This window comes from Oncorhynchus mykiss, chromosome 3 (assembly GCF_057628025.1).
Source record: "Oncorhynchus mykiss isolate SJ-2025 chromosome 3, ASM5762802v1, whole genome shotgun sequence".
NCBI classification, from domain to species: Eukaryota; Metazoa; Chordata; class Actinopteri; order Salmoniformes; family Salmonidae; genus Oncorhynchus; species Oncorhynchus mykiss.
In genome coordinates, this window is record NC_143024.1 from 95,213,795 (window position 1) to 95,239,565 (window position 25,771).

At 52.3% G+C, this 25,771-nt stretch overlaps 1 protein-coding gene across 2 annotated transcripts in view; it reads left to right on the plus strand.

The window, feature by feature from the left end:
• The window catches only part of LOC149984732 (neuropilin-2-like), a 432,234-nt gene that overhangs the window by 62,382 nt on the left and 344,081 nt on the right, over positions 1-25,771 (plus strand). For both annotated transcript variants that reach the window (XM_090230491.1, XM_090230492.1), the window contains exon 2: positions 18,608-18,788. In XM_090230491.1, the coding sequence (XP_090086617.1) occupies positions 18,608-18,788 (181 nt within the window). The remainder of the gene's footprint in view (positions 1-18,607; positions 18,789-25,771) is intronic.

The window sequence follows — 25,771 nt, forward strand, 5'->3', positions numbered from 1 at the left end:
GGATAGGATAGAGCTGGAGGATGGTAGGGAGCTGGATGATGGGAGGGAGTTGGAGGATGGGATGGAGCTGGAGGCTGGGATAGAGCTGGAGGATGGGAGGGAGCTGGAGGATGGGAGGGAGTTGGAGGATGGGATAGAGTTGGAGGATGGGAGGGAGCTGGAGGATGGGAGGATGGGAGGGAGCTGGAGGATTTGGATAGAGCTGGAGGATGGGAGGGAGTTGGAGGATGGGAGGGAGTTGGAGGATGGGATGGAGCTGGAGGCTGGGATAGAGCTGGAGGATGGGAGGGAGCTGGAGGATGGGAGGGAGCTGGAGGATGGGAGGGAGCTGGAGGATGGGAGGGAGCTGGAGGCTGGGATAGAGCTGGAGGATGGGAGAGAGCTGGAGGATGGGAGGGAGTTGTAGGATGGGAGGGAGCTGGAGGATGGGAGGATGGGATGGAGCTGGAGGATGGGAGGGAGCTGGAGGCTGGGATAGAGCTGGAGGATGGGAGGGAGCTGGAGGATGGGATGGAACTGGAGGATGGGAGGGAGCTGGAGGATGGGAGGGATTTGAGGGATGGGATGGAACTGGAGGATGGGAGGGAGCTGGAGTATGGGAGGGAGCTGGAGTATGGGAAAGAACTGGAGGATGGGAGGATGGGAGGGAACAGGAGGATGGGAGGATGGGATGGAGCTGGAGGATGGAAGGGAGTTGGAGGATGGGAGGGAGCTGGAGGATTGGAGGATGGGATGGAGGATGGGATGGAGCTGGAGGATGGGAGGGATCTTGAGGATTGGATGGAACAGGAGGATGGGAGGGAGCTGGAGAATGGGATATAGCTGGAGGATTGGAGGATGGTATGGAGCTGGAGAATGGGATGGTGATGGAGGATAGGATAGAGCTGGAGGATTGCAGGGAGCTGGAGGATGGGATTTAGCTAGAGGATGTGAGGGAGCTGGGGGATGGTAGGGAGTTGGAGGATAGGATAGAGCTGGAGGATGGTAGGGAGCTGGATGATGGGAGGGAGCTGGAGGATGGGATGGAACAGGAGGATGGGAGGGAGCTGGAGGATGGGATGGAGCTGGAGGATGGGATAGAGGTGGAGGATAGGAGGGAGCTGGAGTATGGGATAGAGCTGGAGGATGGGAGGGAGCTGGAGGATGGGATTTAGCTAGAGGATGTGAGGGAGCTGGGGGATGGTAGGGAGTTGGAGGATAGGATAGAGCTGGAGGATGGTAGGGAGCTGGATGATGGGAGGGAGTTGGAGGATGGGATGGAGCTGGAGGCTGGGATAGAGCTGGAGGATGGGAGGGAGCTGGAGGATGGGAGGGAGTTGGAGGATGGGATAGAGCTGGAGGATGGGAGGGAGCTGGAGGATGGGAGGATGGGAGGGAGCTGGAGGATTTGGATAGAGCTGGAGGATGGGAGGGAGTTGGAGGATGGGAGGGAGTTGGAGGATGGGAGGGAGCTGGAGTATGGGAGGATGGGATGGAGCTGGAGGATGGGAGGGAGCTGGAGGCTGGGATAGAGCTGGAGGATGGGAGGTAGCTGGAGGATGGGATGGAACTGGAGGATGGGAGGGAGCTGGAGGATGGGAGGGAGATGAGGGATGGGAAGGAGCTGGAGGATGGGAGGGAGCTGGAGTATGGGAGGGAGCTCGAGTATGGGAAGGAACTGGAGGATGGGAGGATGGGAGGGAACTGGAGGATGGGAGGATGGGATGGAGCTGGAGGATGGAAGGGAGTTGGAGGATGGGAGGGAGCTGGAGGATTGGAGGATGGGATGGAGGATGGGATGGAGCTGGAGGATGGGAGGGATCTTGAGGATTGGATGGAACTGGAGGATGGGAGGGAGCTGGAGAATGGGATATAGCTGGAGGATTGGAGGATGGTATGGAGCTGGAGAATGGGATGGTGATGGAGGATAGGATAGAGCTGGAGGATGGGAGGGAGCTGGAGGATGGGATTTAGCTAGAGGATGTGAGGGAGCTGGGGGATGGTAGGGAGTTGGAGGATATGATAGAGCTGGAGGATGGGAGGGAGCTGGAGGATGGGATTTAGCTAGAGGATGTGAGGGAGCTGGGGGGTGGTAGGGAGTTGGAGGATAGGATAGAGCTGGAGGATGGTAGGGAGCTGGATGATGGGAGGGAGCTGGAGGATTGGATGGAACAGGAGGATGGGAGGGAGCTGGAGGATGGGATGGAGCTGGAGGATGGGATAGAGGTGGAGGATAGGAGGGAGCTGGAGTATGGGATAGAGCTGGAGGATGGGAGGGTGGGTTGGTGCTGGAGGATGGGATAGAGCTGGAGGGTGGGAGGGAGCTGGAGGATGGGATGGAACAGGAGGATGGGTGGGAGATGGAGGATGGGGTGGAGCTGGAGGATAGGAGGGAGCTGGAGTATGGGATAGAGCTGGAGGATGGGAGGGTGGGTTGGTGCTGCAGGGTGGGAGGGAGTTGGAGTTTGGGGGGGAGCTGGAGGATCGGAGGAAGCTGGAGGATGGGATGGAACAGGAGGATGGGAAGGAGCTGGAGGATGGGATAGAGCTGGAGGATAGGAGGGAGCTGGAGCATGGGATAGAGCTGGAGGATGGGATAGAGCTGGAGGATGGGAGGGTGGGTTGGTGCTGCAGGGTGGGAGGGAGTTGGAGTTTGGGGGGGAGCTGGAGGATCGGAGGAAGCTGGAGGATGGGATGGAACAGGAGGATGGGAAGGAGCTGGAGGATGGGATAGAGCTGGAGGATAGGAGGGAGCTGGAGCATGGGATAGAGCTGGAGGATGGGAGGGTGGGTTGGTGCTGGAGGGTGGGAGGAAGTTGGAGTTTGGGAGGGAGCTGGAGGATGGGAGGAAGCTGGAGGATGGGAGGGAGTTGGATGATGGGGTGGAGCTGGAGGATTGGAGGGAGCTGGATGATGGGAGGATGGGAGGGAGCTGGAGGATTTGGATAGAGCTGGAGGATGGGAGGGTGGGTTGGTGCTGGAGGGTGGGAGGGAGTTGGAGTTTGGGAGGGAGCTGGAGGATTTGAGGGAGCTGGAGGATGGGAGGGAGCTGGAGGATGGGAGGGAGCTGGAGGATGGGAGGGAGCTGGAGGATGGGAGGATGGGATGGAGCTGGAGGATGGGAGGGAGCTGGAGGATGGGATGGAACTGGAGGATGGAAGGGAGCTGGAGGCTGGGATAGAGCTGGAGGATGGGAGGGAGCTGGAGGATGGGATGGAGCTGGAGGATGGGATGGAACTGGAGGATGGGAGGGAGCTGGAGGATGGGATAGAGCTGGAGGATAGGAGGGAGCTGGAGTATGGGATAGAGCTGGAGGATGGGAGGGTGGGAGGGAGCTGGAGGTGGGATGGAGCAGGAGGATGGGAGGGAGCTGAAGGATGGGATGGAGCAGGAGGATGGGAGGGTGTGAGTGAGCTGGAGGATGGAATACAGCTGGAGGGTGGGAGGATGGGATGGAGCTGTAGGATTGGATTGAGGTGGAGGATGGGAGGGAGCTGGATGATGGGAGGGATTTGGAGGATGGGAGGGGGCTGGAGGATGGGAGGATGGGATGGAGCTGGAGGATGGGAGGATGGGGTGGAGTTGGACGATGGGATGGAGTTGGAGGATGGGAGGATGGGATGGAGCTGGAGGATGAGATGGAGCTGGAGGATGGGAGGGAGCTGGAGGATGGGATGGAACTGGAAGATGGGAGGGAGCTGGAGGATGGGAGGAAGCTGGAGGATGGGATGGAGCTGGAGGATGGGAGGGAGCTGAAGGATGGGATGGAGCAGGAGGATGGGAGGGTGTGAGTGAGCTGGAGGATGGAATAGAGCTGGAGGGTGGGAGGATGGGATGGAGCTGGAGGATTGGATGGAGGTGGAGGATGGGAGGATGGGATTGAGCTGGAGGATGGGAGGGAGTTGGAGGATGGGAGAATGGGAGGGAGCTGGAGGATGGGAGGGAGCTGGAGGATGGGAGGGAGTTGGATGATGGGATGGAGTTGGAGGATGGGAGGATGGGATGGAGCTGGAGGATGGGAGGGAGCTGGAGGATGGGATAGAGCTGGAGGATGGGATAGAGCTGGAGGATGGGAGGGAGCTTGAGGATGGGAGGGAGTTGGAGGATGGGGTGGAGCTGAATGATTGGGGGGAGCTGGATGATGGGAGGATGGGAGGGAGCTGGAGGATGGGAGGGAGCTGGAGGATGGGAGGGAGCTGAAGGATGGGAGGGTGTGAGTTAGCTGGAGGATGGAATAGAGCTGGAGGGTGGGAGGATGGGATGGAGCTGGAGGATGGGAGAATGGGAGGGAGTTGGAGGATGGGATAGAGCTAAAGATTGGGAGGGTGGGATGGAGCTGGAGGATGGGAGGGAGCTGGAGGCTGGGATAGAGCTGGAGGATGGGAGGGAGCTGGAGGATGGGAGGGAGTTGGAGGATGGGGTGGAGCTGGAGGATCGGAGGGAGCTGGATGATGGAAGGATGGGAGGGAGCTGGAGGATTTGGATAGAGCTGGAGGATGGGAGGGAGTTGGAGGATGGGAGGGAGTTGGAGGATGGGATGGAGCTGGAGGCTGGGATAGAGCTGGAGGATGGGAGGGAGCTGGAGGATGGGAGGGAGTTGGAGGATGGGATAGAGCTGGAGGATGGGAGGGAGCTGGAGGATGGGAGGGAGTTGGATGATGGGGTGGAGCTGGAGGATTGGAGGGAGCTGGAGGCTGGGATAGAGCTGGAGGATGGGAGGGAGCTGGAGGATGGGATGGAGCTGGAGGATGGGATGGAACTGGAGGATGGGAGGGAGCTGGAGGATGGGATAGAGCTGGAGGATAGGAGGGAGCTGGAGTATGGGATAGAGCTGGAGGATGGGAGTGTGGGAGGGAGCTGGAGGTGGGATGGAGCAGGAGGATGGGAGGGAGCTGAAGGATGGGATGGAGCAGGAGGATGGGAGGGTGTGAGTGAGCTGGAGGATGGAATACAGCTGGAGGGTGGGAGGATGGGATGGAGCTGTAGGATTGGATTGAGGTGGAGGATGGGAGGGAGCTGGATGATGGGAGGGATTTGGAGGATGGGAGGGGGCTGGAGGATGGGAGGATGGGATGGAGCTGGAGGATGGGAGGATGGGGTGGAGTTGGACGATGGGATGGAGTTGGAGGATGGGAGGATGGGATGGAGCTGGAGGATGAGATGGAGCTGGAGGATGGGATAGAGCTGGAGGATGGGAGGGAGCTTGAGGATGGGAGGGAGTTGGAGGATGGGGTGGAGCTGAATGATTGGGGGGAGCTGGATGATGGGAGGATGGGAGGGAGCTGGAGGATGGGAGGGAGCTGGAGGATTGGAGGGAGCTGGATGATGGAAGGATGGGAGGGAGCTGGAGGATTTGGATAGAGCTGGAGGATGGGAGGGAGTTGGAGGATGGGAGGGAGTTGGAGGATGGGATGGAGCTGGAGGCTGGGATAGAGCTGGAGGATGGGAGGGAGTTGGAGGATGGGATGGAGCTGGAGGCTGGGATAGAGCTGGAGGATGGGAGGGAGCTGGAGGATGGGAGGGAGCTGGAGGATGGGAGGGAGCTGGAGGATGGGAGGGAGCTGGAGGCTGGGATAGAGCTGGAGGATGGGAGGGAGCTGGAGGATGGGAGGGAGTTGGAGGATGGGAGGTAGCTGGAGGATGGGAGGATGGGATGGAGCTGGAGGATGGGAGGGAGCTGGAGGCTGGGATAGAGCTGGAGGATGGGAGGGAGCTGGAGGATGGGATGGAACTGGAGGATGGGAGGGAGCTGGAGGATGGGAGGGAGATGAGGGATGGGATGGAGCTGGAGGATTGGAGGGTGGGATGGAGCTGGAGGATGGAAGGGAGTTGGAGGATGGGAGGGAGCTGGAGGATTGGAGGATGGGATGGAGGATGGGATGGAGCTGGAGGATGGGAGGGATCTTGAGGATTGGATGGAACTGGAGGATAGGATAGAGCTGGAGGATGGTAGGGAGCTGGAGGATGGCATTTAGCTAGAGGATGTGAGGGAGCTGGGGGATGGTAGGGAGTTGCAGGATAGGATAGAGCTGGAGGATGGTAGGGAGCTGGATGATGGGAGGGAGCTGGAGGATGGGATGGATCAGGAGGATGGGATGGAGCTGGAGGATGGGATGGAGCTGGAGGATGGGATAGAGGTGGAGGATAGGAGGGAGCTGGAGTATGGGATAGAGCTGGAGGATGGGAGGGTGGGTTGGTGCTGGAGGATGAGATAGAGCTGGAGGGTGGGAGGGAGCTGGAGGATGGGATGGAACAGGAGGATGGGAGGGAGCTGGAGGATGGGGTGGAGCTGGAGGATGGGATAGAGGTGGAGGATAGGAGGGAGCTGGAGTATGGGATAGAGCTGGAGGATGGGAGGGTGGGTTGGTGCTGGAGGATGGGATAGAGCTGGAGGATGTGAGGGAGCTGGGGAATGGGAGGGAACAGGAGGATTGGAGGGAGCTGGAGGATGGGATAGAGCTGGAGGGTGGGAGGGAGCTGGAGGATGGGATGGAACAGGAGGATGGGAGGGAGCTGGAGGATGGGGTGGAGCTGGAGGATGGGATAGAGGTGGATGATAGGAGGGAGCTGGAGTATGGGATAGAGCTGGAGGATGGGAGGGTGGGTTGGTGCTGGAGGATGGGATAGAGCTGGAGGATGTGAGGGAGCTGGGGAATGGGAGGGAACAGGAGGATTGGAGGGAGCTGGAGGATGGGATAGAGCTGGAGGATAGGAGGGAGCTGGAGTATGGGATAGAGCTGGAGGATGGGAGGGTGGGTTGGTGCTGCAGGGTGGGAGGGAGTTGGAGTTTGGGGGGGAGCTGGAGGATCGGAGGAAGCTGGAGGATGGGAGGGAGCTGGTAGGATGGGATGGAACAGGAGGATGGGAAGGAGCTGGAGGATGGGATAGAGCTGGAGGATAGGAGGGAGCTGGAGCATGGGATAGAGCTGGAGGATGGGAGGGTGGGTTGGTGCTGGAGGGTGGGAGGGAGTTGGAGTTTGGGAGGGAGCTGGAGGATGGGAGGAAGCTGGAGGATGGGAGGGAGCTGGTAGGATGGGATGGAACAGGAGGATGGGAGGGAGCTGGAGGATGGAGTGGAGCTGGAGGATGGGATAGAGCTGGAGGATGGGAGGGTGGGAGGGAGCTGGAGTATGGTAGGGAGCTGGAGGATGGGATAGAGCTGGAGGATAGGAGGGAGCTGTAGTTTGGGATAGAGCTGGAGGATGGGAGGGTGGGAGGGAGCTGGAGGTGGGATGGAGCAGGAGGATGGGAGAGTGGGAGGGAGCTGGAGGGTGGGAGAGTGGGAGGGAGCTTGAGGGTGGGAGGGAGCTGGAGGATGGGAGGGAGCTGGAGGATGGGATAGAGCTGGAGGATAGGAGGGAGCTTGGGGTGGGAGGGAGCTTAAGGATGGGATAGAGCTGGAGGATGGGATAGAGCTGGAGGATAGGACGGAGCTGGAGGATGTGAGGGAGTTGGAGGATGGGATAGAGCTGGAGGATGGGATAGAGCTTGAGGATGTGAGGGAGTTGGAGGATGGGGAGGGAGTTGGAGGATAGGAGGGAGTTGGAGGATGGGAGGGAGCTGGAGGATGGGAGGGATTTGGAGGATGGGAGGGGGCTGGAGGATGGGAGGATGGGATGGAGCTGGAGGATGGGAGGATGGGGTGGAGTTGGAGGATGGGATGGAGTTGGAGGATGGGAGAATGGGATGGAGCTGGAGGATGGGAGGATGGGGTGGAGTTGGAGGATGGGATGGAGCTGGAGGATGGGAGGATGGGAGGGAGCTGGAGGATGGGAGGGAGTTGGAGGATGGGACGGAGTTGGAGGATGGGAGGGAGTTGGAGTTTGGGGGGGAGCTGGAGGATCGGAGGAAGCTGGAGGATGGGAGGGAGCTGGTAGGATGGGATGGAACAGGAGGATGGGAAGGAGCTGGAGGATGGGATAGAGCTGGAGGATAGAAGGGAGCTGGAGCATGGGATAGAGCTGGAGGATGGGAGGGTGGGTTGGTGCTGGAGGGTGGGAGCGAGTTGGAGTTTGGGAGGGAGCTGGAGGATGGGAGGAAGCTGGAGGATGGGAGGGAGCTGGTAGGATGGGATGAAACAGGAGGATGGGAGGGAGCTGGAGGATGGGGTGGAGCTGGAGGATGGGATAGAGCTGGAGGATGGGAGGGTGGGAGGGAGCTGGAGTATGGTAGGGAGCTGGAGGATGGGATAGAGCTGGAGGATAGGAGGGAGCTGTAGTTTGGGATAGAGCTGGAGGATGGGAGGGTGGGAGGGAGCTGGAGGTGGGATGGAGCAGGAGGATGGGAGAGTGGGAGGGAGCTGGAGGGTGGGAGGGAGCTGGAGGATGGGAGGGAGCTGGAGGATGGGATAGAGCTGGAGGATAGGAGGGAGCTTGGGGTGGGAGGGAGCTGAAGGATGGGATAGAGCTGGAGGATGGGATAGAGCTGGAGGATAGGATGGAGCTGGAGGATGTGAGGGAGTTGGAGGATGGGATAGAGCTGGAGGATGGGATAGAGCTTGAGGATGTGAGGGAGTTGGAGGATGGGGAGGGAGTTGGAGGATAGGAGGGAGTTGGAGGATGGGAGGGAGCTGGAGGATGGGAGGGATTTGGAGGATGGGAGGGGGCTGGAGGATGGGAGGATGGGATGGAGCTGGAGGATGGGAGGATGGGGTGGAGTTGGAGGATGGGATGGAGTTGGAGGATGGGAGAATGGGATGGAGCTGGAGGATGGGAGGATGGGGTGGAGTTGGAGGATGGGATGGAGCTGGAGGATGGGAGGATGGGAGGGAGCTGGAGGATGGGAGGGAGTTGGAGGATGGGATGGAGTTGGAGGATGGGAGGATGGGATGGAGCTGGAGGATGGGAGGGAGCTGGATGATGTGAGGGAGTTGGAGGATGGGAGGGGGCTGGAGGATGGGAGGATGGGATGGAGCTGGAGGATGGGAGGATGGGGTGGAGTTGGAGGATGGGATGGAGTTGGAGGATGGGAGAATGGGATGGAGCTGGAGGATGGGATGGAGGTTGAGGTTGGGTTAGAGCTGGAGGATGGGAGGATGGGAGGGAGCTGGAGGATGGGAGGGAGTTGGAGGATGGGATGGAGTTGGAGGATGGGAGGATGGGATGGAGCTGGAGGATGGGAGGGAGCTGGATGATGTGAGGGAGTTGGAGGATGGGAGGATGGGATGGAGCTGGAGGATGGGAGGGAGCTGGAGGCTGAGATAGAGCTGTAGGATGGGAGGGAGCTGGAGGATGGGAGGGAGTTGGAGGATGGGGTGGAGCTGGAGGATTGGGGGGAGCTGGATGATGGGAGGATGGGAGGGAGCTGGAGGCTGGGATAAAGCTGGAGGATGGGAGGGAGCTGGAGGATTGGAGGGAGTTGGAGGATGGGAGGGAGCTGGAGGATGGGAGGGAGCTACAGTATGGGATGGAGCTGGAGGATGGAAGGGAGCTGGAGGATGGGAGGGAGTTGGAGGATGGGAGGATGGGATGGAGCTGGAGGATGGGAGGGAGCTGGAGGATGGGATGGAACTGGAGGATGGGAGGGAGCTGGAGGCTGGGATAGAGCTGGAGGATGTGAGGGAGCTGGAGGATGGGATGGAACTGGAGGCTGGGATAGAGCTGGAGGATGTGAGGGAGCTGGAGGATGGGATGGAACTGGAGGATGGGAGGGAGCTGGAGGATGGGAGGGAGCTGGAGGATGGGATGGAGCTGGAGGATGGGAGGGAGCTGGAGTATGGGAGGGAGTTGGAGGATGGGAGGATGGGATGGAGCTGGAGGATGGAACGGATTTGGAGGATGGGAGGGAGCTGGAGGCTGGGATAGAGCTGGAGGATTCGAGAGAGCGGTAGGATGGGATGGAGTTGGAGGAAGGGAGGATGGTAGGGAGCTGGAGGATGGGAGGGAGCTGGAGGATGGGAGGGAGCTGGATGATTGGAGGATGGGATGGAGCTGGAGGATGGGATGGAACTGGAGGATGGGAGGGAGCTGGAGGATGGGATGGAACTGGAGGATGGGATGGAGCTGGAGGATGGGATGGTGCCGGAGGATGGGATAGAGCTGGAGGATGGGAGGGAGCTGGAGGATGGGATTTAGCTGGAGGATGTGAGGGAGCTGGGGGATGGGAGGGAGTTGGAGGATAGGATAGAGCTGGAGGATGGGAGGGACCTGGATGATGGGAGGGAGCTGGAGGATGGGAGGGAACAGGAGGTTTGGAGGGAGCTGGAGGATGGGATGGAGCTGGAAGATGGGATAGAGTTGGAGGATGGGAGGGTGGGAGGGAGCTGGAGTATGGGAGGGAGCCGGAGGATGGGATAGAGGTGGAGGATGGGAGGGATCTGGAGGATGGGAGGGAGCTGGAGGATGGGATAGAGCTGAAGGATGGGAGGGAGTTGGAGGATGGGATAGAGCTGGAGGATAGTAGGGAGCTGGAGTATGGGATAGAGCTGGAGGATGGGAGGGTGGGTTGGTGCTGGAGGATGGGATAGAGCTGGAGGGTGGGAGGGAGCTGGAGGATGGGATAGAGCTGGAGGATGTGAGGGAGCTGGGGGCTGGGAGGGAACAGGAGGATGGGAGGGAGCTGGAGGATGGGATAGAGCTGGAGGATAGGAGGGAGCTGGAGTATGGGATAGAGCTGGAGGATGGGAGGTTGGGTTGGTGCTGGAGGGTGGGAGGGAGTTGGAGTTTGGGAGGGAGCTGGAGGATGGGAGAGTGGGAGGGAGCTGGAGGGTGGGAGGGAGCTGGAGGATGGGAGGGAGCTGGAGGATGGGATAGAGCTGGAGGATGGGAGTGTGGGTTGGTGCTGGAGGGTGGGAGGGAGTTGGAGTTTGGGAGGGAGCTGGAGGATGGGAGGAAGCTGGAGGATGGGAGGGAGCTGGAGGATGGGGTGGAGCTGGAGGATGGGATAGAGCTGGAGGATGGGAGGATGGGAGGGAGCTTGAGTATGGTAGGGAGCTAGAGGATGGGATAGAGCTGGAGGATGGGAGGGTGGGAGGGAGCTGGAGGTGGGATGGAGCAGGAGGATGGGAGAGTGGGAGGGAGCTGGAGGGTGGGAGGGAGCTGGAGGATGGGATAGAGCTGGAGGATGTGAGGGAGCTGGGGGCTGGGAGGGAACAGGAGGATGGGAGGGAGCTGGAGGATGGGATAGAGCTGGAGGATAGGAGGGAGCTGGAGTATGGGATAGAGCTGGAGGATGGGAGGTTGGGTTGGTGCTGGAGGGTGGGAGGGAGTTGGAGTTTGGGAGGGAGCTGGAGGATGGGAGGGTGGGAGGGAGCTGGAGTATGGGAGGGAGCCGGAGGATGGGATAGAGGTGGAGGATGGGAGGGATCTGGAGGATGGGAGGGAGCTGGAGGATGGGATAGAGCTGAAGGATGGGAGGGAGTTGGAGGATGGGATAGAGCTGGAGGATAGTAGGGAGCTGGAGTATGGGATAGAGCTGGAGGATGGGAGGGTGGGTTGGTGCTGGAGGATGGGATAGAGCTGGAGGGTGGGAGGGAGCTGGAGGATGGGATAGAGCTGGAGGATGTGAGGGAGCTGGGGGCTGGGAGGGAACAGGAGGATGGGAGGGAGCTGGAGGATGGGATAGAGCTGGAGGATAGGAGGGAGCTGGAGTATGGGATAGAGCTGGAGGATGGGAGGTTGGGTTGGTGCTGGAGGGTGGGAGGGAGTTGGAGTTTGGGAGGGAGCTGGAGGATGGGAGAGTGGGAGGGAGCTGGAGGGTGGGAGGGAGCTGGAGGATGGGAGGGAGCTGGAGGATGGGATAGAGCTGGAGGATGGGAGTGTGGGTTGGTGCTGGAGGGTGGGAGGGAGTTGGAGTTTGGGAGGGAGCTGGAGGATGGGAGGAAGCTGGAGGATGGGAGGGAGCTGGAGGATGGGGTGGAGCTGGAGGATGGGATAGAGCTGGAGGATGGGAGGATGGGAGGGAGCTTGAGTATGGTAGGGAGCTAGAGGATGGGATAGAGCTGGAGGATGGGAGGGTGGGAGGGAGCTGGAGGTGGGATGGAGCAGGAGGATGGGAGAGTGGGAGGGAGCTGGAGGGTGGGAGGGAGCTGGAGGATGGGATAGAGCTGGAGGATGGGAGGGTGGGAGGGAGCTGGAGGTGGGATGGAGCAGGAGGATGGGAGAGTGGGAGGGAGCTGGAGGATGGGATAGAGCTGAAGGATAGGAGGGAGCTGGAGGATGGGATAGAGCTGGAGGATAGGAGGGAGCTTGAGGGTGGGAGGGAGCTGGAGGATGGGATAGAGCTGGAGGATTGGACGGAGCTGGAGGATATGAGGGAGTTGGAGGATGTGAGGGAGTTGGAGGATGGGATAGAGCTGGAGGATGGGATAGAGCTTGAGGATTTGAGGGAGTTGGAGGATGGGGAGGGAGTTGGAGGATGGGAGAGAGCTGGAGGATGGGATAGAGCTGGAGGATGGGATAGAGCTGGAGGATGGATAGAGCTGGAGGATGTGAGGGATTTGGAGGATGGGAGGTAGTTGGAGGATGGGAGGGAGTTGGAGGATAGGAGGGAGTTGGAGGATGGGAGGGAGTTGGAGGATGGGAGGTAGTTGGAGGATGGGAGGTAGTTGGAGGATGGGAGGGAGTTGGAGGATGGGAGGGAGTTGGAGGATAGAGTTGGAGGATAGGAGGGAGTTGGAGGATGGGAGGGAGTTGGAGGATAGGAGGGAGTTGGAGGATGGGAGGGAGTTGGAGGATGGGAGGGAGTTGGAGGATGGGAGGGAGTTGGAGGATGGGAGGGAGTTGGAGGATAGGAGGGAGTTGGAGGATGGGAGGGAGTTGGAGGATGGGAGGGAGTTGGAGGATGGGAGGGAGTTGGAGGATGGGAGGGAGTTGGAGGATGGGAGGGAGTTGGAGGATATGAGGGAGTTGGAGGATGGGAGGGAGTTGGAGGATAGGAGGTAGTTGGAGGAAGGGAGGGAGTTGGAGGATAGGAGGGAGTTGGAGGATGGGATCAAAGATTAAAGCTTTCATTGTTTTCCTCTTATGGAAGAAAGCAGAAATAGTCATTGTGATTGATTAATGTACCTGCAGTGTGTGCTTGTGTACAGGCGGTTGTGTGTGTTCCTGTGTGTGTGTGTGTGTGTGTGTGTGTGTGTGTGTGTGTGTGTGTGTTTGTGTGTGTGTGTATGTGTGTGTGTGTGTGTTAGTGTACTGTGGGTCTATATTTGGTATTGAATAAGCTACGTGGGTATCTGAGAGCAACAGAGAAGAGGCCATACTCCTAAAACATGCCTTTTAAGATATAGTAGCTGTGGAAATGTCACCACTTGAATGTCTATTACAGTTGAAGTGTCTGGTTCTTATTCTTCCTTTTCAATATTTGTCACATTGAAAAGGACAAGGACAAGTCACCGCAGTGGGCATACAGACTGTGTTTGAAAGATACCAAACCAGTGTTCTACTGTTCTGTTCTATGGTTCTAAGGTTCTACAGTACTGGGTTCTAGTGTTCCAGTATTCTAGTGTTCTGTTCTTTGGTTCTATGGTTCTACAGTACTAGGTTCTAGTGTTCCAGTATTCTAGTGTTCTAGTGTTCTCTTCTATAGTTCTACGGTTCTACAGTACTAGGTTCTAGTGTTCCAGTATTCTAGTGTTCTAGTGTTCTCTTCTTTGGTTCCAAGGTTCTACAGTACTGGGTTCTAGTGTTCCAGTATTCTAGTGTTCTGTTCTATGATTCTATGGTTCTACAGTACTAGGTTGTAGTGTTCCAGTATTCTAATGTTCTAGTGTTCTCTTCTATGGTTATAAGGTTCTACAGTACTGGGTGCTAGTGTGCAAGTGTTATAGTGTTCTCTTCTATGGTTCTAAGGTTCTACAGTACTGGATTCTAGTGTCATAATATTCTAGTGTTCCAGTATTCTAATGTTCTAGTGTTCTATTCTATGGTTCTAAGGTTCTACAGTACTGGGTTCTAGTGTTCCAGTGTTCTAGTGTTCTCTTCTATGGTTCTACAGTACTGGATTCTAGTGTTCTAATATTTTAGTGTTCTAGTGTGTCTGTTACACAGGAGATGTAATGGTGATGGAGAATGAAGGGAAATGGACCACAATGTTTATTAATCCTGAAAGGAGAGGAGAGTGTAGTTGGCTGGCATAGAGCAACGGTGACGTACTGTAGACCTGGTCAGAGACATGGTGGAAGCCAGCCACAGTGTGTGTGTGTGTCTGTGTGTTTGCGTGTGTGCGTGTGGGCCACACACACAGACCCTAAAATGTCAATCAAATGTGTCTCTTCCTCTGAAAGCTGTCCCAGAAGCTCCTGCTGGGACACTACCACAGAGACACCGACTACAGGACCGGTGTCTGTCTGTGTGTTGGACCGGTGTCTGTCTGTGTGTTGGTGTACAGGACCGGTGTATGTCTGTGTGTTGGACCGGTGTCTGTCTGTGTGTTGGACCGGTGTCTGTCTGTGTGTTGGACCGGTGTCTGTCTGTGTGTTGGTGTGTACAGGACCGGTGTCTGTCTGTGTGTTGGACCGGTGTCTGTCTGTGTGTTGGTGTGTACAGGTGTCTGTCTGTGTGTTGGACCGGTGTCTGTCTGTGTGTTGGACCGGTGTCTGTCTGTGTGTTGGTGTGTATAGGACCGGTGTCTGTCTGTGTGTTGGTGTGTATAGGACCGGTGTCTGTCTGTGTGTTGGGCCGGTGTATGTCTGTGTGTTGGTGTGTAAAGGACCGGGGTCTGTCTGTGTGTTGGTGTGTTTTTGACCGGTGCCTGTCTGTGTGTTGGACCGGTGTCTGTCTGTGTGTTGGTGTGTATAGGACCGGTGTATGTCTGTGTGTTGGTGTGTATAGGACCGGTGTCTGTCTGTGTGTTGGTGTGTATAGGACCGGTGTCTGTCTGTGTGTTGGTGTGTCTGACTGTCTGCTAGAAGGAGGGAGCAGGTTGACAGTAACAACTCTATTTATAGGTCAAAACGGATTCTGTTACAATGCCTCACTCTGCTACAGTAAACATAGGTTGTACATATGAAATTCTCTCCTCTCCTCTCCTCTCCTCTCCTCTCCTCTCCTCTCCTCTCCTCTCCTCTCCTCTCCTCTCCTCTCCTCTACTCTACTCTACTCTCCTCTCCTCTCCTCTCCTCTTCTCCTCTCCTCTCCTCTCCTCTCCTCTCCTCTCCTCTCCTCTCCTCTACTCTCCTCTCCTCTCCTCTCCTCTCCTCTCACTCTCCTCTCCTCTCTACGGCTGTATAATAAACCAGTTGGTTTGTCTAATTGTCTACAGTCAACATTAGAGTCCTCCTCCCTGCCTTTCTAAGACATGGTTTGTGGTGAAACGCTATTCAGTGTCCGTACGATAAGGAGACAGAGAGGAGAAGAACTATCTTAGAGCGTGTGAGTGTCTGTTCTGGGTCAGAATGGAGGCTTTGTGAGCCAATCTATCTAACTCACAGCGTTAACCTGACCCCTGACCGCTAACACACTGTCTGTCTGTCTGTCTGTCACTTCCTGTTTCAATGTTCCACTACAAATGCGGACTTTATTATTCTACAGAAAAGGAAGATAGGATCACAGCAGTGTCCTGATGTTCACCGTTCCACACTACTGTAACTACGGTGATATCAGCAGTGTCCTGATGTTCACCGTTCCACACTACTGTAACTACGGTGATATCAGCAGTGTCCTGATGTTTACCGTTCCACACTGCTGTAACTATGGTGATATCAGCAGTGTCCTGATGTTCACCGTTCCACACTACTGTAACTACGGTGATATCAGCAGTGTCATGATGTTTACCGTTCCACACTGCTGTAACTATGGTGATATCAGCAGTGTCCTGATGTTTACCTCTATATCTATATACTTATATATATTTAAATACCTCTATATCTATAGATATATACTTCTATATATGTACATACCTCTATCTATATACTTCTATATATTTATATACCTCTATATCTATATCTATATATATATATATATATATATATATATATATATATATATATATATATATATATACTTCTATATACAGTTGAAGTCAGAAGTTTACATACACTTATGTTGGAGTCATTAAAACTCGTTTTTCAACCACTCCAACAATTGCTTACTGTAAGGGAGTGCGTAACTGTGAGGGAGTGCGTAACTGTAAGGTAGTTTGTAACTGTAAGGGAGTGTGTAACTGTGAGGGAGTGTGTAACTGTAAGGGAGTGCGTAACTGTAAGGGAGTGTGTAACTGTGAGGTAGTTTGTAACTGTAAAGGAGTGTGTAACTGTGAGGGAGTGTGTAACTGTAAGGTAGTTTGTAACTGTAAGGGAGTGTGTAACTGTAAGGGAGTGTGTAACTGTAAGGGAGTGCGTAACTGTGAGGTAGTTTGTAACTGTAAGGGAGTGTGTAACTGTGAGGGAGTGTGTAACTGTAAGGTAGTTTGTAACTGTAAGGGAGTGTGTAACTGTGAGGGAGTGTGTAACTGTAAGGGAGTGTGTAACTGTGAGGGAGTGTGTAACTGTTAGGGAGTGTGTAACTGTTAGGGAGTGCGTAGCTGTAAGGGAGTGCGTAGCTGTAAGGGAGTGTGTAACTGTTAGGGAGTGCGTAGCTGTAAGGGAGTGCGTAGCTGTGAGGGAGTGTGTAACTGATGGCAGGGAAGTCAGGAAAACTAAACTGGGTAATCTTACAGTTTTTCACAATTCATACATACATACATACCGAATGGACGGACGGAATGACATGATATACAGTTGAAGTTTACATACACCTTAGCCAAATACATTTAAAGTCAGTTTTTCACAATTCCTGATATTTAATCCTAGTAAAAATTCCCTGTTTTAGGTCAGTTAGGATCACCACTTTATTTTAAGAGTGTGAAATGTCAGAATAATAGTAGAGAGAATGATTTATATCAGCTTTTATTTCTTTCATCACATTCCCAGTGGGTCAGAAGTTTACATACAGTCAATTAGTATTTGGGAGCATTGCCTTTAAATGCTTTAACTTGGGTCAAACGTTTCAGGTAGCCTTCCACAAGCTTCCCACAATAAGTTGGGTGAATTTTGGCCCATTCTTCCTGACAGAGCTGGTGTAACTGAGTCAGGTTTGTAGGCCTCCTTGCTCACACACGTTTTTTCAGTTCAGCCCACAAATGTTCTATTGGATTGAGGTCAGGGCTTTGTGATGGCCACTCCAATACCTTGACTTTGTTGTCCTTAAGCCATTTTGTATGTTTGGGTCATTGTCCATTTGGAAGACCCATTTGCGACCAAGCTTTAACTTCCTGACTGATGTCTTGAGATGTTGCTTCAATATATCCACATAATTTTCATTCCTCATGTTGCCATCTATTTTGTGAAGTGCACCAGTACCTCCTGCAGCAAAGCACCCCCACAACATGATGCTGCCACCCCCGTGCTTCACGGTTGGGATGGTGTTCTTCGGCTTGCAAGCCTCCCCCTTTTTCCTCCAAACATAACGATGGTCATTATGGCCAAAAAGTTATATTTTTGTTTCATCAGACCAGAGGACATTTCTCCAAAAAGTACGATCTTTGTCCCCATGTGCAGTTGCAAACCGTAGTCTGGCTTTTTTATGGTGGTTTTGGAGCAGTGGCTTCTTCCTTGCTGAGCGGCCTTTTAGGTTATGTCGATATAGGACTTGTTTTACTGTGGATATAGATACTTTTGTACCTGTTTCCTCCAGCATCTTCACAAGGTCCTTTGCCGTTGTTCTGGGATTGACTTGCACTTTTCGCACCAAAGTACGTTCATCTCTAGAAGACAGAACGCGTCTCCTTCCTGAGTGGTTTGACGGCTGCGTGGTCCCATGGTGTTTATACTTGCGTACTATTGTTTGTACAGATGAACGTGGTGCCTTCAGACATTTGGAAATCTACAATTTGGTATTTTAATTTTCCCTTGATGTCAAGCAAAGAGGCACTGAGTTTGAAGGTAGGCCTTGAAATACATCCACAGGTACACCTCCAATTGACTCAAATGATGCCAATTAATCTTTGTCAATCATTTTCTGGAATTTTCCAAGCTGTTTAAAGGCACAGTCAACTTAGTGTATGTAAACTTCTGACCCACTGGAATTGTGATACAGTGAATTATAAGTGAAATAATCTGTCTGTAAACAATTGTTGGACAAATTACTTGTGTCCTGCACAAAGTAGATGTCCTAACCGACTTGGCAAAACTATAGTTTGTTAACAAGAAATTTGTGGAGTGGTTGAAAAACTAGTTTTAATGTAAACTTCAGACTTCAACTGTACATAAACATGTATAAACCTACAGTACCAGTCAAATGTTTTTTATTTGTTATTTTTATTGTAGAATAATAGTGAAGATATCAACACTATGAAATAACACATATGGAGTCATACAGTAACCTAAAAAAGTGTTCAACAAATATATTTTCGAAGTAGCCGCACTTTGCCTTGATGGCTTTCCACAGTCTTGGCCTTCTCTCACTATTCACTATTATTATGATTATCACTCATATGTGTTATTTCATAGTTTTGTTGTCTTCACTATTATTCCACAATGTAGAAAACAGTCAAAATGAAGAAAAAGCCAGGAATGAGTCGGTGTGTCCAAACTTTTTACCGAATTATAGCTTCTCACCTTCTCCTTTTCCAATACTGTCGTTACACCTCATTAAAAAAAAAACCTGATCTAATTCACGTCCTAACTGATGCCTTTGTGTCCTCTGTCCTGAAGGCAGCAAACCGTGTGGCGGACAAGTAGACGCCAGTGGCGCCGGGTACATCACCACCCCAGGGTACCCTCTGGAGTACCCCCCACACCAGAACTGTCGTTGGGTCGTCACCGCCCCAGAACCCTCCCAACGTGTCGTCCTAAACTTCAACCCCCACTTCGAACTGGAGAAGCTGGACTGCAGGTGAGAGAGAAGTGGGGGAGGAATGGAGGGAGGTGGGGGGGGGATTCACAGGAGATTTTACAATTTAGTAAATTCCAATTGTTTCCTATCCAAATGATAGATACTGAGGTACACCCTAGCCACATATGCTACCATATTGATTATTCCCTGGTCTTCTCTGAATAGCCACTTCCAATCAGTCCCACTGTGAGAACAGTGCTGTGTGTATGTCCCACCACCACAGTGAGCGGTCTGCTTGTGACTGTCTATATCCTCACCATTTCCAGTTCCCTGCTGTTTCTGGCTCAGTGTCGCTCATAACAAGCTATTGGAGTTATCTCTCTGTAATCTGCCACTACATATTCCCCATCGCCCCCTTATCAAATTCCAGATCATCAACAACAACAACAACAACAACAACATCTACCCTACACAGAATTCTAGAATCCTCCATAAACCAGCGGAGTGTTGGGGAGTATTCTATATTCCATTCCATATGCCGGACCACAGTTCTGATTGTTCTACCCTCTGGTGGTAAATCAGAGAAGTGCAGCCAGATTCCAGATACAGTCCATTATTTTAGGAAGGGATTGAACGATGTCCAACTCTCCCTACTAATAGCGTTGTATCACAAGGCACCTTATAGGCCACGTGCACAGGTATCTGTTCGATATCTACTGTCCTGTCTATTCCTGACACTGTTGGTAGAGGCTTCCTCCATCGTATGTACACAGTCTGAAGACATGGGTCAACAAAGCGATAGAAGACAGGACACACTTAGGAAAGCTTACCCATGCATTCAGACAGTGTTTCAAATGGCAGATAGTGTCCCAAACCCTGTATTGTGCACTACCACAACTATTTACAACTATGTGGGAAATAGAGTGTGATTTGGGACACGGAACCACACATCCTCTCTCTATCATTGCCCTGGACTGTTTGGCCATTTATTTACATTTTATCTCCATCAATAATACAAGGATATGTTTCTAAAGAGAGATTTATGGGATAGGATACATCCTGATAGTCTTTTGTCGGAATCGGAACATGAATCTTTTAGCAGCTGTTGTTGAAAGGTGCACTTTACCACTCTGCCTCTCTGCCTCGCTGCCTCTGCCTCTCTGCCTCTCTGTCTCTCTGTCTCTCTGAATCTCTGCCTCTCTGAATCTCTGCCTCTCTGTCTCTCTGAATCTCTGCCTCTCCGAATCTCTGCCTCTCTGCCTCTCTGTCTCTCTGCCTCTCTGCCTCTCTGAATCTCTGCCTCTCTGAATCTCTGCCTCTCTGCCTCTCTGCCTCTCTGCCTCTCTGCTTCCTTGTCAGAGGCATGAAAGAAAGATGTTCTACATCTCTCTCTCTCTCTCTCTCTCTCTCTCTCTCACACACTCTCACTCTCTCACTCTCTTTCTCTCTCTCACTCTCTCACTCTCTGTCTCTCTCACTCTCACTCTCACTCTCACTCTCTCTCTCACTCTCACTCTCTCTCTCACACTCTCTCTCTCTCTCTCTCTCTCTCTCATTCTCCAATGGGTCTGCTGTGCATTAAGGCTAGATGTTGCATTTTGTTGTCTGGTCCGTCTCTCTCTCTCTCTCTTCCCTACTCACCTCAATCTCATGCGTGGACTAAACGAAGCCAACCACACACACACACACACACACACACACACACACACACACACACACACACACACACACACACACACACACACACACACACACACACACACACACACACACACACACACACACACACACACACACTCCTTCCCTCACAATGTGGGGCGAGCTAGAGACAACCTCTTGATCACACTACATCACACATCCTTTTAAAGCTTGCTGAACATCCCAGGAGGAACAGAGCTGTTTTGGTGGGTCCATTTAGAAATCACAAGTACCAAACACGTACAGCCTTATTTATTTATCCAGCCGGGAAGGGCAGGTTGGGCTTGTTGGAACGACTGTGTGTTGAAATTGAATGGTTATCAGCCTTGAGTGAGTCAGGACAGGATTCTCATGTTAAAAAACATCCACTTCAACCGAAAACAACATTCGGTAATGTACACTTGTGTTTCACACTCATTACGGGTCAATCTTCCTTCATTCTTCATGGGTGTTTCTGCTTGACAATGTTGCCATATTTACTGTTAGTTAATAGTTAATAGTTAATAGTTAATAGTTAATAGTTAATAGGTATGACTGTAAGCTGTAAGGGCAGGTTGGGCTTTTTGGAACGGAATGTAATGGTTATTTTATTCAGCCTTCAGTGAGACAAGAGTCAGGAGTCAGGAGTTAGGAGTTAGGAGTTAGGATAGGAGTTAGGATAGGAGTTAGGAGTTAGGAGTTAGGAGTTAGGATAGGAGTTAGGACAGGAGTCAGGAGTTAGGAGTTAGGAGTTAGGATAGGAGTTAGGACAGGAGTTAGGATAGGAGTTAGGAGTTAGGATAGGAGTTAGGACAGGAGTTAGGATAGGAGTTAGGAGTTAGGAGTTAGGACAGGAGTTAGGAGTTAGGACAGGAGTTAGGAGTTAGGAGTCAGGACAGGAGTTAGGAGTTAGGACAGGAGTTAGGAGTTAGGATAGGAGTTAGGAGTGAGGAGTCAGGACAGGAGTTAGGAGTTAGGACAGGAGTTAGGAGTTAGGATAGGAGTTAGGAGTGAGGAGTCAGGAGTTAGGACAGGAGTTAGGACAGGAGTTAGGAGTCAGGACAGGAGTTAGGAGTTAGGATAGGAGTTAGGACAGGAGTTAGGAGTCAGGACAGGAGTTAGGAGTCAGGACAGGAGTTAGGAGTTAGGAGTTAGGACAAGAGTCAGGAGTCAGGAGTTAGGAGTCAGGACAGGAGTTAGGAGTCAGGACAGGAGTTAGGAGTTAGGAGTTAGGACAAGAGTCAGGAGTCAGGAGTTAGGAGTCAGGACAGGAGTTAGGAGTCAGGACAGGAGTTAGGAGTCAGGACAGGAGTTAGGAGTCAGGACTGGAGTTAGGAGTCAGGACAGGAGTTAGGAGTCAGGACTGGAGTTAGGAGTCAGGACAGGAGTTAGGAGTCAGGACTGGAGTTAGGAGTCAGGACTGGAGTTAGGAGTCAGGACAGGAGTTAGGAGTCAGGACAGGAGTTAGGAGTCTGGACAGGAGTTAGGAGTCAGGACAGGAGTTAGGAGTCAGGACAGGAGTTAGGAGTCAGGACTGGAGTTAGGAGTCAGGAGTCAGGACAGGAGTTAGGAGTCAGGAGTCAGGACAGGAGTTAGGAGTCAGGACAGGAGTTAGGAGTCAGGAGTCAGGACAGGAGTTAGGAGTCAGGACAGGAGTTAGGAGTGGACTGGAGTTAGGAGTTAGGGGTCAGGACAGGAGTTAGGAGTTAGGATCTAGGAGTTAGGAGTCAGGACAGGAGTTAGGATCTAGGAGTTAGGAGTCAGGAATCAGGAGGTTCTCACGTTGATAAACAACGTATAATGAAAATAGAAAGAAGTCACTCTCTTAAAGTGTCGTTGTTCTTAATTTCTGCCTGTATTAAGTTGAAGGATGTTGTTATTACTTCTGAGTTTCCTGTGTGGTCCTGTGGAAGACGGATATTTCAGGCCTAAATGAGGCCCTATCTATATGAAACAGGGCAGGAGCGTTATATAGTGCACTGCATTTAACTGGAGACCTATGGTAATATATAGGGACTAGGGAACAATTTGGAACGCAGCCTGGTGTAGGAACTGACTGGTCTGAAATTGACCCCTTAGCAGGGTTGGCTGAACTGACTGGTCTGAAATTGAGCTGTTAGCTGAGGGGCACAGCAGGGTGCTAAGGGGTCAAAGGTGACTACAGCCGTAAGTCCTTAGCTGATCACTGTCAGCTAGAACCCTGAACCACCTCAGACCACACATACCTCTAGCTCTCATCCCTCTCTCATCCCTCTCTCTTTCCATCTCTCTTTCCGTCTGTCTCTTTCAGTCTCACTCTCCATGGTTCTCTCTGGTTCTCTCTTTCTTTCTCTCTCTCTCTCTCTCTGGTTCTCTCTTTCTCTCTCTCTGGTTCTCTCTCTCTCTCTCTGTCTCTCTGTCTCTCTCTCTGGTTCTCTCTTTCTCTCTCTCTGGTTCTCTCTCTCTGTCTCTCTCTCTCTCTCTCTGGTTCTCTCTTTCTCTCTCTGGTTCTCTCTCTCTCTCTCTCTCTATCTCTCTCAATTCAATTCAAGGGGCTTTATTGGCATGGGAAACGTGTTAACATTGCCAAATCAAGTGAGGTAGATAATATACAAAAGTGAAATGAACAATATAAATTAACAGTAAACATTACACATACAGAAATGTCAAACAATAAAGACATTACAAATGTCATATATATATATACAGTGTTGTAACAATGTACAAATGGTTAAAGTACACGAGGGAAAATAAATAAGCATAAATATGGGTTGTATTTACAATGGCCCTTTTCTCGTGGCAACGGGTCACAAATCTTGCTGCTGTGATGGCACACTGTGGAATTTCACCCAGTAGATATGGGAGTTTTTCAAAATTGGATTTGTTTTCGAATTCTTTGTGGATCTGTGTAATCTGAGGGAAATATGTCTCTCTAATATGGTCATACATTGGGCAGGAGGTTAGGAAGTGCAGCTCAGTTTCCACCTCATTTTGTGGGCAGTGAGCACATAGCCTGTCTTCTCTTGAGAGCCATGTCTGCCTACGGCGGCCTTTCTCAATAGCGAGGCTATGCTCACTGAGTCTGTACATAGTCAAAGCTTTCCTTAATTTTGGGTCAGTCACAGTGGTCAGGTATTCTGCCGCTGTGTACTCTCTGTTTAGGGCCAAATAGCATTCTAGTTTGCTCTGTTTTTTTGTTAATTCTTTCCAATGTGTCAAGTAATTATCTTTTTGTTTTCTCATGATGTGGTTGGGTCTAATTGTGCTGCTGTCCTGGGGCTCTGTAGGGTGTGTTTGTGTTTGTGAACAGAGCCCCAGGACCAGCTTGCTTAGGGGACTCTTCTCCAGGTTCATCTCTCTTTAGGTGATGGCTTTGTTATGGAAGGTTTGTGAATCGCTTCCTTTTAGGTGGTTGTAGAATTTAACGGCTCTTTTCTGGATTTTGATAATTAGTGGGTATTGGCCTAATTCTGCTCTGCATGCATTATTTGGTGTTCTACGTTGTACACGGAGGATATTTTTGCAGAATTCTGCGTGCAGAGTCTCAATTTGGTGTTTGTCCCATTTTGTGAAGTCTTGGTTGGTGAGCGGACCCCAGACCTCACAACCGTAAAGGGCAATGGGCTCTATGACTGATTCAAGTATTTTTAGCCAAATCCTAATTGGTATGTTGAAATTTATGTTCCTTTTGATGGCATAGAATGCCCTTCTTGCCTTGTCTCTCAGATCGTTCACAGCTTTGTGGAAGTTACCTGTGGCGCTGATGTTTAGGCCAAGGTATGTATAGTTTTGTGTGCTCTAGGGCAACAGAGTCTAGATGGAATTTGTATTTGTGATCCTGGCGACTGGACCTTTTTTGGAACACCATTATTCTGGTCTTACTGAGATTTCTCTCTCTCTGTCTCTCTCTCTCTCTCTTTCTCTCTCTCTCTCTCTGTCTCTCTCTCTCTCTCTCTCTTTCTCTCTCTCTGTCTCACTCTCTCTCTATCTCTCTCTCTCTCTCTCTGTCTCACTCTCTCTCTATCTCTCTCTCTCTCTCTCTGTCTCACTCTCTCTCTATCTCTCTCTCTCTCTCTCTCTCTCTCTCTCTGTCTCTCTCTCTCTGTCTCTCTCTCTGTGTCTCTCTCTCTGTCTCTCTGTCTCAATAGAGGACATTCAATATGTTACCAAGTCAATCTCCCTACATTCAGTATGTTAAGAGGTAAATCTCCCTACATTCAGTATGTTAAGAGGTAAATCTCCCTACATTCAGTATGTTAAGAGGTCAATCTCCCTACATTCAGTATGTTAAGAGGTCAATCTCCCTACATTCAGTATGTTAAGAGGTAAATCTCCCTACATTCAGTATGTTAAGAGGTCAATCTCCCTACATTCAGTATGTTAAGAGGTCAATCTCCCTACATTCAGTATGTTAAGAGGTAAATCTCCCTACATTCAGTATGTTTGTCATGTACTGTCATGTTGTGTCTTGTCTCTGTCCTTTCCCTTCACCCTGTCTCCCTCTGCTGGTCATTGTTAGGTTACCTTTTCTCCCCCTCTTTCCCCCAGCTGTGCCTTGTCTCCTCCTAACCACCTCGTCACCCCTTTTCCCACCTGTTCCCTTTTTCCCTCTGATTAGGTCCCTATATCTCTCTGTTTCTGCTCCTGTCCTTGTCGGATTCTTGTTTGTTGTGTTTCATGCCTGAACCAGACTGTCGTCATGTTTGCTGTAACCTTGTCTTGTCCTGTCGGAATCTGCCGGTCCGTCTGAGCCTACCTATGTTTGGTAATTAAAGAAGCTCTGTTTAAGTTAATTCGCTTTTGGGTCCTCATTCACGCACCGTAACAGAAGAATCCGACCAAGAATGGACCCAGCGACTTCGGATCCTCTCCACTCAGCCGTCGGGATCCAGGGAGCGATGCTAGGCAGACACGAGCAGGAATTGTCTGCTGCTCGACATGCCGTTGAGACCCTGGCCACCCAAGTCTCCAACCTCACAGAACAGGTTCACCATCTCCGCCTCGATCCACCGGCCACTTCCAGGGCTTTCGAATCTCCGGAGCCCAGAATCAATAACCCGCCGTGTTACTCTGGGGAGCCCACTGAATGCCGCTCGTTCCTCACCCAGTGTGATATTGTGTTTTCTCTCCAGCCCTACACTTTCTCCAGGAGCACTGCTCGTGTCGCCTACGTCATATCTCTCCTTATTGGACGGGCTCGTGAGTGGGGCACGGCAATCTGGGAGGCAAGGGCTGAGTGTACTAACCAGTATCAGGACTTTAAGGAGGAGATGATACGGGTTTTTGATCGATCTGTTTTTGGGGAGGAGGCTTCCAGGGCCCTGTCTTCCCTATGTCAAGGTAATCGATCCATAACAGACTACTCTATTGAGTTTCGCACTCTTGCT